Below are 14,922 nucleotides of genomic sequence, written 5' to 3'. Positions count from 1 at the left end.
CCAGTTAATGTAAAATGGTTGCGCCCTCTGTGGTGATTTTTGTGAACTACACCACTGCAAATGGAATCCGTTCAATTTAAATGGGTTGCGCCCTCCTGTGGTGATTTTTGTGAACTACACCACTGCAAATCAAGTCTGAATTTAAAAGGTTATGCCCCTCTGTGGTGATTTTTAAACACCATAGTAAATTATAGTTAATATTGGTCAATATGCATTTCTCAAGAAATGCTTATGAATTACATTTTCATGTGTGGGTACAGTGACTAAAAAGGGAGTTAATAATGGAAAATAAGTATGTGAAAAACAGCAGGACACTTTGTAGGCACTTTGACTCTTTTAATGTTGCAGGGATAAAATGAATGATACAATTTAGTGATGACTTCAGAATACTTGTGTGTCTAAGACAAAAAAGCTGAAATAAAACACAACATCCGTAAAATATGTCTCTACATGTGCAATCAATCATAACAATGGTTTATGACTACAAATGCATGTGTGAAGAAGGCGACAAAGTCTTCTGGATCTCTGTGGCGCCTCGACTTGCAGCATGTTTACCTCAGCCTGCCACTAACCTTGCCTTTGCCACGGCCTTTGGCACTGAAAAGAGAAAAACAATCATCAAACATGCATATCAAAACAAAACCTTTTGATTTTTCCATCAGTCCATTGATCTACTAAATTAGCACATAACATTATGCTATTGAAATTATTTAAATGGTTTTGCACATTTTATTTGTAATCATAATTGCAAATTAGCAAATTTCTCTATTACAGACTTGACCTCAGATCACAGACTATTCATCTGAGCATACCCTAATTAATATTCATTAGCTAAGCCATGAATACAAATTAAAACAACAACTACAAACCAAAAATGATTCATGTCCTTACCACATTTGTGAAAACAAAATCAAAAAGCTATCAGAACGGCAGTTCACAAGATTAGAAGAGACACGTTTCAAACACATGCAAGAAAAAGCATGACGTAATTCGCATGCAGTCCATGTTTCAGTCTTGTTTTTCCCTAATGTGTTTCTTACCCTCCCGTTCAGCCTACAGATTCCGTCTCCAGAGGCAAAATATTAATTTCGAACTTACCGTTTTATTGGAGTCTCTCTCATCTATGTCCAATCAATATATTAAAGAAATAGTTCACCCAAAAATGAAAATTTGCTCAAAATATACTCACCCTCAGACCATCTAAGATGTAGATGAGTTTGCTTTTTCATCAGAACAGATTTGGAGAAATTAACATTGCATCACTTGCTCACCGAAGAATCCTCTGCAGTAAATGGGTGCCATCAGAATGAGAGTCCAAACAGCTGATCAATTTTTTTTTTTTTAAGTTAAAACGCCTTTCTTACAAACACACAGCTTTTTGCTTTACAAGATGTTTACTGATGGAATAGAGTGTTGTGGATTACTTGTGGATTATTGTGATGTTTTTATCAGCTGTTTGGACTCTCATTCTGACGGCACCCATTCACTGCAGAGGACCAGTTGGTGAGCAAGTGATGCAATGCTATATTTCACTAAATCAATTTTTGGGTGAACAATTATAATAATAATTTATATGTATGTATCTGCATATATAAGCGGTTCTGTCACCTTTTGTGGACAAATTCATGTACTGTATGTGTTGGCGAAGACCGTAAAATATGAACAGAAGGAGCCACTTGAACTGATCCTATTAGGATTGAGTGTAAAAAAAATCCTAAACGTTTCCCCGTTTGACGCTGGGATTGAGCTGGACCACATGCTCCAACCTCGCTCCGGTCAAGAGTGTTTCATCAGGCCTGGGATCTGAAAGGAGCAGGTTCTGTTGAGCAGATCAAATCTTGATCTGCTTAACAGCAACGCTTCCTCTGCTTCCTTCTTCCATCCCAGACCTTGTTGAAACCTGGGGAAAGTGACCAGTGTGGCTCAGGGTACTTACCTCTGGTGATCTTTGACTCTAGCCAGTAGCTGAGTGATCTGTAAGGGACACATACGGAAGCCTTGCTAAGCACAAAAGACAATAACAACAGGACCAGCCAATGGGGAAACCTGTGGATTCGCAGACGTCCGCTGCCTGATTACAGCCATGAGCACGTCACCTGCCTTCACCCACGGCGGCGACCGATTCAGAGCCCAGACCCGACACAAATCTGACCGACAGTTACTGACAGCAGGCTACACAACAAGTGAGGTGGCCGCCCTCACAGCCGGTTACTTACTACTTTTGGTGTTCATTGATTCGGGACTGGAGAACATTCATCTGGAAGCAAGTCATAGTTTTAGACAGGCAGGCCATGGACGCTTTTGTTTACAACGCCCAAGCGGGAACTAGTTTTCCGGATAAGTCTTTTAAACTCAGTGTGAAATATTCACAAATTATTTCAGTTCCGTGATGTGAATATATCGGTGCATTCAAAGCTTCTGGGAAGTTTGTATTTACAAGTTGTCATGTGTGTCAGCTGGATTTAAATAACTTTGGTCAGAGTAGGATGGTGATGTATATTTTTTTTTTTTTTAACTCTACATCTTATTTTAACTCTACATCTATGACTAATAAAGAATGCACATTGGGTGTGTTTTTGCTTTATGTTTTCATCCAATTTAAGAAGGTGCCGTTATATTGTTTTATATTTTATCGTAATTGTACAATACTATTTTGTATGCAAATGAGTTTTATTGTGAAATTATATAATTATTATAAAAAATAATTTAATAAAATTATATAATTTTATAAATTATATAATTATTATAAAACAATTTAATTAACATATCATTTTATAAATTTTTATAATTATTATAAAACAATTTAATTAATTTATATCATTTTATAAATTATAAAATTATTATAAAATACCATTTTAATTAATTTAAACTAATTTCCATTAATACAGACGCTGCATCTATTGCATCTGACGTGTTTTCTCAACTCAGGAACTCTGGGCTTAAAGAAACTCCAAACTTTCACACTTGTAATTATGATTTTGTGATGATATTCACGTGCATTAAACTCATAAATACAATCTTTCTGACATGACTTGAAAGCATCATATGACATATTTCAGAGTAAAATAGATATAGGACTTCTACATGTAAAATCAAAAAACAAATGTGTGCCTGGATGTGTCATTTTTGGGTGGAAAACCAATTTGTTATTTACAATAACACCAAAAATGCGCATTTAAAGGTAAACTAAGTTAATTTCATGTTGACTCTCAGTGATTTACGATTTATTCTAAGTGATTTAGTGATTAATTTAAAATGTTAAACAATATTTAATCATCTACTTTCTGTAGATTCGAGCTTAAAATATGTCAACATCTGATACCAATACATTTTTCTTAGAATTAAAGGGATAGTTCACCCAAAAATGAAAAATCTGTCATTAATTACTCACCCTTGTGCCGTTCATTCATCTTAGAAATGCAAATTAAGGTATTTTTGATGAATTCAAGAAACTTTCTAACTAACATAGTCCATGTGACATCAGTGGTTCAACCGTAAAGCTACAAGAATACTTTTTGTGCACAAAGAAAAAAAATAACTTTATTCAAAAATGTCTTTTCTTCCGTCTCAATCTTCGGCATGCATTTACAAGAGAAAACAATGCATGTGTGTGCATTCTGACACAAAAGAGAAGAAATTGTTGAATAAAGGAGCTATTTTTGTTTTCTTTGTGCACAAGTTTTCTCGTAGCTTCATAACATTGCGGTTGAACCACTGATGCCACAGGGACTATTTTATCGATGTCCTTTCTACCTTACTTCTCTTTAAACATGGTAGTTGCGTTGCTGTGTATGCAGGGTCAGAAAGCTCTCGGACTTCAAAAATGTCTTAATTTGTGTTCTGAAGATGAACAAAGTTCTTATGAGTTTGGAAAGACATGAGGGTGAGTAATCAATGACAGAATTTTCATTTATGGGAGAAATATCCCTAGGCAACAGAGCAAAAGGAAATGGTTATTTGTAACAAAAATGCAATGCAGAAAACTCATATTGACAGCAATTCAAATCTTTATAAACATTTATGCTATGTTTATTATGCTGTGTTAGTACTTACGTCATATTTCTGTCTCTTCAGTTTCTCGCTGAGGTCGAACTTCTCGGCCTCCAGCTGCATCATCCACTGCCAGAGCTCATTGGCCTTCTCTCTGCGAGAACCAATCAGAAGCTTCGTCAGTGGACATTTCCACACCATCAGCGTTTCCACATCATGTTCAGCGGTGACTTACTTCAGTTTATCTTCAGACAGATGATCGATGTTGAGTGGCTTCCTCCTCTCGGCCAGGATCTTCCTCTTCTTCTCTCTCTCCGTCTGTTTCTTCGCCCCCTTGCGGCCCTCGCCCTGCCAGACAAGATTGATGGTGTTTGATTCACTTTTTTGATTCGTGTAATAATAATGCATGCTTCTGGGTTGCTAGAAATCTCTTAATTCAAACCTTCTGCTGGATTCCTCCATACTGGTGTGTCATGTTGGTAAGCGCTTTTTTCTTCTTGGCATCTTCATCTTGTTTCTTCCTCTGTTCCTCTTGCTCTCTTCTCTCCTTTTCTTCCTGATGAAGGACAAAGAGTTTGACTACATTTCTATTCTAGGACTCAGAGTTAGAGGTAAACGGCCGCTTCCTATTAGCTGAAGGGACTGTCACTTACAGCCAGACGGGCTTGTCTCTCCTTCTCCTTCTCTGCACGGATTCTCTGCTGCTCCGCCCTCTCAGTGCGACGCTTCTCCTGCACAGATACAACGCTGTCAATCACAAGTCAAGACTTTATGTTATTTAGCTGTTTAATGCTATTCTAGATTAGATTATGAATGACTTACGATTCTGTTGACCAGAGCGATCAGCTCCTCTTCATCTTTCTTCCTCTGGATGAAATGAGCCTCAATGAGAGACTGGAGCTCAGATAGATCCTTCTCCTGACGCTTTCTGTGGATGTCCTGTTACACACACACACAAAAGCAATGTTCACACTAACATACAACTCTATAGTACATCAACACATGCTTGATTTTACTCCGAAAAGACTGAAATGGTGGAAACACTGGGTAAGTGTAAAGCTTTACAGTTATGTGATCTAAATGAATCAAACAAAAAAAAATTTTAAATGTAATTTTCCTTTTTATCAATTGTCTCTTATTTTATTTCCAAATCTGAGTACTGTATCCTACATTGGGTAATGGAAGTAATATACATCTTTTTGATCAGACTGTCAGAACTTACAGGGATAGTCCACCCAAAAATAAAAATTCTGACATCATTTACTCACTCTCAAGTTGTTTTAAAGAAAGTTGGTAACCAAACAGTTGACGGTAGCCATTGACATCCATAGTATGGAAAAAATTACTATGGAAGTCAATGGCTACTGTCAACTGATTAATTACCAACTTTTTCAAAACATCTTCTTTTGTGTTTAACTGAAGAAAGAAACTCGTACAGGTTTAGAACAAGTGGAGGTTGAGTAAATGATGACAGAATTTTCATTTTTGGGTGAACTATCCCTTTAAGAGTTTTTTTTAATACTAGATTGGATTTAAAATGGAAAATAACATACTACTTAACATAATACTTGCAGAATTAAACATTCCCATAATAAAAATGTCTATGTAATTTCATATATGTGACCCTGGACCACAAAACCAGTCATATAGGTCAATTTTTTTTTTTAATTGAGATTTACACATAGTCTGAAATAAATAAGCTTTCTATTGATGTATGGTTAGGATAGGACAATATTTGCCCGAGATACAACTACTTGAAAATCTGGAATCTGAGGGTGCAAAAAAAAAAAAAAAAAAACTAAATATTGAGAATATCACATTTAAAGTTGTCCAAATTAAGTTCTTAGCCATGCATATTACTAATCAAAAATTAAGTTTTGACATATTTACGGTAGGAAATTTACAAAATATCTTCATGGAACATGATCTTTACTTAATATCCTAATGATTTTGGGCATAAAAGAAAAATCAATAATTTTGACATACAATGTATTTTTGGCTATTGCTACAAATATTGCTCAAGACTGGTTTTGTGGTCCACGGTCACATATAGCATACTACTGAAAATATTTATCATTATTAAAGTGCAGGTTTACAAAATTCAATGTAGTATAAGCAAGATGCTAGTATTCCATTACAAATACTTTGAAGCGACTCGAGGAAGTGATGTAATTCAAATTCAAACTCACATCAAAGTCCACTTTCTCTCCTTCAGGAATCTTTGGAGCAGTGATATTTGGCATGAATCTGTAAAATAATTGTTAGTCATGAATACTGATGGTGTGCAGTATTCACATATGAACACATAGCGATAAACATGAGAAAGAAAGATCAGTGTAGAACATACTTTGGCTTTGGTTTTGTCTCATCTGGGGATAGAAATGTACAAAATACATCATCACTACTAATATGACACACAAAGTGCATTACAGACTCTGAGAGAATCAATCAAACCGCATGCGTGTGTGATTTATGGAGCAGATACCTGTGGCCTCCTCCTCCGCAGGCACTTCTGTTAGATGAAGACAGATGAACAGACACAAATTTCACATTAAGACTATTTGCATAAACACATTTTAGGTGCTTAAAAGAAAAATGAACAATATTTGGAAATACAAATTGATCCAAAAATAAAGAAATGTTCTGATTTTGAGACAGATGCCCGGCTGAATGTGACGACCCAATGTTCTGACAGTCACGATCATCACTCATGCGATTGAAATGAGCTCATATACTGTTTCATGACATACAAACCTTACAAATAAACACAGTTTCTGTTCTCCAGCCTTCAGAATGACACATGCAGTTGCAATGAGGCTAAACATTTCATTCAGATGATCACATTTTGAATTCATTAACAAGAAAATAAGCCCATACACATCATTTTAGCCTTTCTTACTATTGAACAGATCATATTATACACTAAAATCCCTGCATATCTTTGTATAAACTCTTGCTAAATGATCTTTTTATAATCCATATTCTATGAATGAATATAAACCTGAGGAGCTTTACCTTGTGGTTCAGGTTCTGGCTCCTCTGTTCAGATATGAGATAGTTATAAGTGGTTAAAAAGAAGATTTATAGACACTTGTATATATAAATAACCATGATAAGATGAAATGATAAGAATGATTGATAAGAACTGAAATAGTTACCTTCTACTTCTTCAGGCTCTATTATAAGAACAGCACATCAGTTAGTTTATAAAGACTGTAGCTTGAGAAATTATAAACATACCATAACATAAGGCCTGGCATTCAGGAACAGATATTTTATTTTCTTGTATTTTTTGGATAAAACACATTGAGAAATCAAAATCCAGTTTTTGGCATAGGAACTGAATTGCAGTTAAACATTTGTAACTGAATGCCACTTCTGTTCATAATGAACTTGAGTTGCCTGAATGCAGGTCTTGGTTAAAATGGTAAGTAATGAAATTGAATAAAAAAATGTGATGCAATGATTTAAAGATATTGTACCGATGATAATATTGTTTTAAAAATCATAAAACACTGAAATATCTTAATTAACAAATCAAATGAGGGAATGATTACCTTCCACCTCTGGAGCTGGTTCTAATATGAAAATATAACATGAAATATTAAATACCTTGTACTGGTGATTGCAATCAAAGAAAATCACCACAAAATAAAGGTAAGTCTGATGCTTTACCTTCCTCTGATGGAGGCGGCACTATTAAAGAGAAATGATTAATATGGATACAATAAATGCATGTAATGCAGTGTGTTTTTAATATCATGCAAGGTTATTTAGATATTTTTAAATTATTTGATAAGGCAAATTTACTAATACTGATGAATTTACTTAAGTATGGAAGCTTGTTTCCATCACAGAATTATTTTTACCTTAATATTCCTTGCAATGTTTAGTTTATATCTTGCATATATCTTTATTTTATTTTTTTTTGTTATTAAAAAATAAATAAATCAGAATTATGATTCATAATTCATACTATTTTGAGTTCATGTATCTTGCAGTTTTTACTTCATACTCAGAACTGCAAGAAACAAAGTCTGAATTGTGAGATAAAATTTCACAATTACCTTTTATATATATATATATATATATATATATATATATTTTTTTTTTTTTTCTGTGGTGGAATTGGTGTAATATTACTAAAACAATTAAAAAGTATATTTTGTGAAAAAATTTACCTTCCACTTCAGGAGGAGGAGTGATAGAATAAATGAAAGAAAGAAGGAAGAAATAAATAACTGCATAAATGTGGTAAAGTAAGTATTAATTAAATGTGAGAATAACAAATATCTGCATGCATGCATGTGAAAGACTATAGTCTATAAAGGGGGGAAAAAAGGTATTTCTAATAGTTTTAGGTCACATGTGGTATAAAGGTTATCTAAATCTAATTTAATCATATTACAGTTAATCTGAAATTTAAATGCATGCATGAAAAGCAACACAACACACAGTGAACACGGATTTACCTTCCTCTTCGGTTTCCTCCACTACAGTGTGAACATAACAACGATTAGTAGCAAATACATTCAGAAGCATAAGAGCATATTTGCATGATCAAGATGCTGAATCAACTCTACAGATCATCTTTAACAGAACATCTTTGTCAGAACATTGAGATCCACCCAACAGCTCGTAAATGACATTTTAAGAAAGTTCATATTAAAAAATATAATGCCATTTGCATGTGTTTACATGGACCAAATAATGCGTTAAATTAATTTAATATGATTTTTATGTAATTTTACTATGACAGACAAGCACCAAAATATTAGATTTATGGAGTTATGGACAGAAATAAAGGGACTGATACCTGAGACAAAAGAAAACATGGGCATGGCATACTACTTGATATTAAAACGTCACTCTGCACATACTGAAATTAGTACTTGAGTAACTCAACTCCACTGAACATGAAGCTGAGGACAAAAGCTATTCTACAATGAAATGATCACAGACTAAAATAGCACAATAAGCATGCAGAACTTCCTTTGGACCAGAATCCATTTCCATGAGGACATAATTAGTGATTAGTGCATGAATATAACTAATGTGATACTCATCTCATACTGGCTTACCTTCCCTATACATGGTAAAGAGAGAAAAAGAAAAGGAATAACATGTCATATTGAGTTGGATAAGAAAATCAAACATGAAATTGAGCTACACTCTGGAATATTTTAATCATTTAAAGAACATTTTTCCACTATCCACCTTATTTTTGCCGTAAGAGCGGGCGCGGCCATTTGTAAATTTTGGGTTTGGCTTCCGGTCTCACTCCCATACAAAACAGCTTGTTTTGCTGCTTGATATTGCAAGTGTGTCTTATTATATTTTTTTAATGTGTTATCTTAATTATGAACACACTGGCTTGTAGTGCAAACAGTTTCACGGTTTTCTACATATTTCTTCTCGTTATTTCCCTGAAGCGGCTAATGAACCGGAAGTCTCATGCGTAGGCTTACTTCCGTGTTGAAGAATGAGGTGGATAAAGAACCATTTGTGACCCTGGACCACAAAACCAGTCTTAAGTCGCTGGGATTTATTTGTAGCAGTAGCCAAAAATACATTGTATGGGTCAAAATTATTGATTTTTCTTTTATGGCAAAAATCATTAGGAAATTAAGTAAAGATCATGTTCCATGAAGATATTTTGTAAAATTCCTACTGTAAATGTATGAAAACTTAATTTTTGATTAGTCATATGCATGGCTAAGAACTTCATTTGGACAACTTTAAATGTGATATTCTCAATATTTAGATTTTTTTGCACCCTCAGATTCCTGATTTTTAAATAGTTGTATCTCAGGCAAATATGGCCCTATCCTAACAAACCATACATCAATGGAAAGCATAAAATGACCCTTATGACTGGTTTTGTGATCCAGGGTCACCTTTATGGAATGGAAAGGTTTTAAATGTTGTTAAATGGATGTTAAAGATTCACTGAGCCGCTTTTTGGATACGGATATGATTTCATTTTCCACTGTGGAGTTGATAACACAGCTCTAGTACAAATGCGTCAGTCGTTGCCGCAGTAACAGAAGTGTTTACATACGCTATGAGACGTAAATAGAGTAATTAGGCAACCATGCTGAGCATTACGAACCGGGAATGATTTGTAATCGTGCCAAATTAAACTCAAGTGTAAACTGGAACATTCGGCCTGACAATAGAAAAGCGGGTGTAGATTCCAATAAAGAACCTTTATTTTAAATTCAAACATTCTATACTTTGAAGTATGCAGCGTTCCATTTGGAACGCAAATGAAATAACACGTTTAAAAAGTAACAAGTTCATACGTACTGAACTTCCTCCTCCATGACTTCTGTGTCAGCCATGACTAGTTGATTCCTGATGAAGTAAATGAGTTTTAGTTATAAAGCGACCTTACATGCTTGCATTCAATTTCAATTCATTGAAACAGCAGAACAAATCCTCTTTAAATTTCTGCAAGTGACCCTGATCCTAGAGAACAATAATCTTTATGTTTAACACTGTTGGACCGTAACAAGGCTTCATATTCACTACCGTGTTTAACAAGCTTTGAAAAAGCAGCATCGCTGTCCACCAGGAAATAAATCACACTACAAAACATGTAATGGATGAGTGCAGGAGGCTATTTTTGCTTGTAATAAACTACGGTTTGGAACAGGTGCTCCACACTTTTCCAGACAATGAACTTGGCTGATCTCATCCAGGCCTGCCATTCATTCTCCGTGTAAATCAAGAGTGCTTGTGTCCTTGGCATCTATTTTTGAAACGCATTGTTTGTGCAGGACATTGTTCCACAGCTTCTAATGACGTTAAAGAAATGAGAACTCATTATATTTATATATATATAGTAGCCACAGGAGGAAAAAACTCGAAAATTGCTTGTAATTTTTACCAAGAAATGACCAGTTATGTATTAAATCCAACGTGAAAGTAGAAAGACTGAAATAGTATTTTCTTGTAAAATGCACTGCAATAAACCTTGTTTTATTTATAGTGTATATGTAGACCTAAGTCACATTTAAAAATCTGTAACAAAAGATCAAAGTAAATGTAGAATATTTTAAGTATTTGTAAGTTTTTGATGTTTTAAATCCAAAATTATGTTATGTTTACAAAAATCACATCAAAGTTGTAAAATAAAGAAAATATTATTTAATGTTTAATTCAATGTGTTACTTGCTACTTCTTTGTAACTGTGAAATATACTAACATTTTTAGAGCGAAAATTGTTTCTACAGCATTTTTTTTGTTTTGATAGTTAAATTTGTTGATAGTTACTATAATGAATGCCATATGTAAGAAATGTCTTCCTAAAAATCACCAAGACACTGGCTGATTGACAATAATTGCAAAATGAATAAATAAAATAAACCTGAAATCATTCACTGTATAAATGTTTTTTGAAGATTAATGTAGTATATTTTACAATAAAATATTTCATTCTTTCTACTTTTAAAATTTTATAATACATTTTTTGCATTTATTTGTACAATTTTACTAGCAATTTCTGAGTGAAAATAATTTTTACACAATTTGTTGTTGATAGTTAATGTAATAAATGACATCTGTAAGAAATGGTTTCCTAAAAATCACCAAGACACCAGCTGATTGACAATAATTGCAAAAATTGACAATATTTTTTTTTATATTAATGTAGTACATTTTACAATAAAATATTTCATTCTTTCTACTTTTATGTCACATTTAATTGTCATTTTTTGCATTTATTTGTGAATGAAAATAGTTTCTACACCATTTTTATTGATAGTTAATGTAATATACACCATATGTAATCACAAAGACAGCTGATTGAAAATAATTGTAATCAGCTGGTTTGATATTTGCTTTCAATGCAATTATTTAAACACTGTATAAGTGATTTTTTAAGTTGTAGATAAAGATGAATGTAGTGCATCTTACAAGAAAATACTATTTAAAAATGCTACATTTAATTCAGAATCACTTATTTCTTTGCATTTATTTGTGAAACTTATTCATTTTTGAGTGAAAATGGAGTGAAATTTTTTATTCTTTAATTGTACTGAAGTGTCTAAATTCAGACTGTATTAGCTGAAGGTCCAAAGGTCAGCAGGTCATCCAACTGAAACATGTTTTATCATCTTGTTTTCACTCAATAGCTGTTGGGGTCTTTAGCCTATCTTGTCTGATGGCACTCAAACTAATGGCTCTTCTCAAAGAGATCATCTCGGATAAAGGCTGATTTTAAATTGAGTCCTCGTGATAATGAGAGCAGGCAGCAGCAGCCAGAGGTCTGAGCACAGTGTCTCTAACCAAATCCAACAAGTCTTTGCAGCAGATTAACCGTCTCACTTTGGAGCTACGTGCATTTTACGTTAATAAGTGAGGACTGGTCGTACTCCATCGGAAAGGCTGGAAAATCACAGGCTGACGGTGGTAGGAATGTTGCCATTGATAGTCTGTATTAAGCTGCATTAAGGCAAAAACCCAAAGCATGCAAACCATCAGTCCCTCTGGCGAACAAGACGAGCATTGCATTGATGATTGCACAGACTACGCCATGCAAAGGAATGAAGAGGGCGATCCTCAGGCCCAATTCACACATTATGGGAAACTTCCTACAATCAGTTTAACCCAGTAGGCATGCAAATGCATGATTTTAGTTATAAAGAAACTGTCTGAATCTGAAGCCTCTTACCTGAGATCTCACCAGGAAGAACGAGAGATGGGGTCTTACCTCGAGGGTCGGGGCAGCAGACAGTTTCAAACTAACCCAAAGCTCACCTAATACAGACCTGCTAGATCATGTGACCTCACTGCTTCGCTCTGGTTGGCTGCTGGAGCTGAGCCTATTGTTAGAGGGAGCTGAGCATGCCAGATATGTGATATATGGAGTATTGTGAAGCACACAATCACAGGTGTTTTTCATTGGTCTCTTTATTGTGGTCACTGAGACAATGATACAAGTTGAAACAGTTGCTCTGTATGGAACTATCGGCTACAAACGATCATATTTGTAACAAGGTAATTGCAATTAAAGGTGGTGCGACTTGCATAGTGTTAACATAAGTGTTGAAACAAATAGTAAAAAACTTGATTGTCAAAAAAAAAAAAAAAAAAAAACATACAAGCAGAATACAGGAACGTTGAACATTTAGAGACATTAGCAATAAGCTACGGCGGCAGAACTGGATATTCTTTGTCGTCAGAAATGATACATGTTTAAATGACGACATTAACTAGCGTTCTGCCAACTAGCGTCTGTGTTGCAATTTAGTATGATTGCAACAGGAAAAATGAAACACTTGAACAACGAACATGAATTTGTCCTTCTGTTCGGTTTTGCATTTTATGCAAAAATTGTGAAATGTACTCATCAAATATGTGATTTAAGCCAAAAAGTGCACGTTCCCTTACTTTCGAGTTTCAATTTTTTTAAATGTTTAAAAAAACAATACCGATTAACACTTACAAAAAGATGGTCACAAACACCTTCAGACCAGTGTTTCCAAAAATAAAAAAGCCAAAAGATAATGCTAATAATGCTAACGGTATGACTATAATGGACTGAATTAAAACTTGCTTTGATATAAAATAATATTGAGAGCAAAAGCAAAGACCATTTTGTATCAAGCAGTACAATATATAGTTAATTACAAAAACTTACACTATGTGCTAACATATATTATTAAGACAATTTTTAAAAAAAAAAAAAAAGTGTCGTTACGACAAAAAGTACAAAATACAGCTACTCTACGGGTGCTCATATTCGGTCTGAAACTGGCGAACACAAATGAAATGCAAGGTGAAGCTTTGCTTTAGTTATAAATTAACAGGTGAGAAGGGTAACTAACGTGATTTGAGAAAAGACAATTCGGATTGCTACTCCTCGTCCTCCTTTTCAAGGAATCTTGTGATGTTGGTTGCTGCTGTTGTATAATCTAAACAAATTGCTTGTTTCCACAGCCTAGATTTCAGTCTAACAGAAGTTACATGCAAAGGCATTGCGTTTATGTTATGATGGTGCAAGACGGTGACCTGTGAATACAGTGATAAAATATATATATTTTTGTATTTTTCTCTCTTTTATACTGTGTCTACTCACATAGATCTTCCTGGCAGTATAAAATGCTTGTATTTTTTTTGGTATTAATAAAAGTTTAAAAAAAAAAAAAAAAAAAGGAATGTTGTGCATTCTCTTGGTCCCTGCCTCTCTGGCATCTTTGAAAGGTTAATGGCCCATTCCTGTGAAAGACAAAAGAGAAATTAAAATTTAATACAAAATTAATATATGCACTATGCAATATGCACTATGCAGGATTATGCATGCTTAATAAGTAAAAAAAAGTTTTGAAATGAAAAAAATTTTAATGTTCTTTTGAACTTTTTTTTTTGATGAATCCTGATCATTTTAAAATTTTAAAAGCAAATTTAAAAATTTGAAAAAATTTAAGCAGCACAACCGCTTTTAGCATTGATAATGATTAATAAATATGTTTCCTGAGCAGACAATCAGGATATTAGAATGATTCCTGAAGGATCCTGCGACAATGAAGACTGGAGTAATGATGCTGTAATATTGTGAAATATTATTACAATTTAAAAATAATGGTTTTGTATTTTAATATACTTTAAAATATAATATATTTTTGTGATGCAAAGCTGAATTTTCAGCATCAGTAATATTTTTTTGGAACCTGTAATACTTTTTTCAGGATTCTTTGATGAATAAAAAAGTTTAAAAGTACAGAATTTATTTTAAATAGGCATCTTTTCTAACAATGTAAGTCTTCACTATCACTTTTCATCAATTTAAGACACCCTTGTTGGATAAGAGTATTAATTTCTATTAAAAAATGTTGTTAAATATGATTTCTATTTTAAATAAATGTTTTTTAACATTTTTAAAGCTTCACAGGTTCCAAAAAAATATATAACAGCACAACCGTTTCC

The 14,922-nt window shown here is 33.7% G+C and overlaps 2 protein-coding genes across 9 annotated transcripts in view; both read right to left on the bottom strand.

Annotated features, from left to right (window-relative positions):
* Positions 1-312: 312 nt before the first annotated feature.
* On the bottom strand, positions 313-7,768 carry tnnt2e (troponin T2e, cardiac). Of its 2 annotated transcripts, none has more exons than XM_051107000.1 (14): positions 7,666-7,768; positions 7,548-7,568; positions 7,149-7,166; positions 7,006-7,029; positions 6,476-6,502; positions 6,338-6,359; positions 6,180-6,237; positions 4,813-4,929; positions 4,644-4,721; positions 4,433-4,546; positions 4,226-4,338; positions 4,054-4,144; positions 2,217-2,257; positions 313-597 (listed from the first exon to the last, which is right to left on the bottom strand). In XM_051107000.1, the coding sequence occupies exons 1-14, from the start codon at positions 7,751-7,753 to the stop codon at positions 552-554; spliced, it is 858 nt and encodes a 285-aa protein (XP_050962957.1). In that variant the 5' UTR covers positions 7,754-7,768; the 3' UTR covers positions 313-551. The 2 variants fall into 2 exon arrangements, with proteins under 2 accessions (XP_050962957.1, XP_050962958.1); XM_051107001.1 differs by lacking the exon at positions 2,217-2,257 and adding an exon at positions 1,937-1,974.
* Positions 7,769-12,888: 5,120 nt separating this feature from the next.
* Positions 12,889-14,922, bottom strand: part of cald1a (caldesmon 1a) — a 55,227-nt gene continuing 53,193 nt past the window's right edge. For all 7 annotated transcript variants that reach the window (XR_007827520.1, XR_007827521.1, XM_051106994.1 and 4 more), the window contains one exon: positions 12,889-14,214. Coding sequence is in view for 5 of the 7 variants with exons in the window: in XM_051106994.1 (XP_050962951.1) it covers positions 14,201-14,214 (14 nt within the window). In the remaining 2 variants the exon portion in view is untranslated. The remainder of the gene's footprint in view (positions 14,215-14,922) is intronic.

Source organism: Labeo rohita, chromosome 4 (genome assembly GCF_022985175.1).
Source record: "Labeo rohita strain BAU-BD-2019 chromosome 4, IGBB_LRoh.1.0, whole genome shotgun sequence".
In the NCBI taxonomy this organism is placed as follows: domain Eukaryota; kingdom Metazoa; phylum Chordata; class Actinopteri; order Cypriniformes; family Cyprinidae; genus Labeo; species Labeo rohita.
The sequence above is the reverse complement of the archived record's forward strand: the minus strand, read 5'-3'. Positions and strand labels throughout refer to the sequence as shown.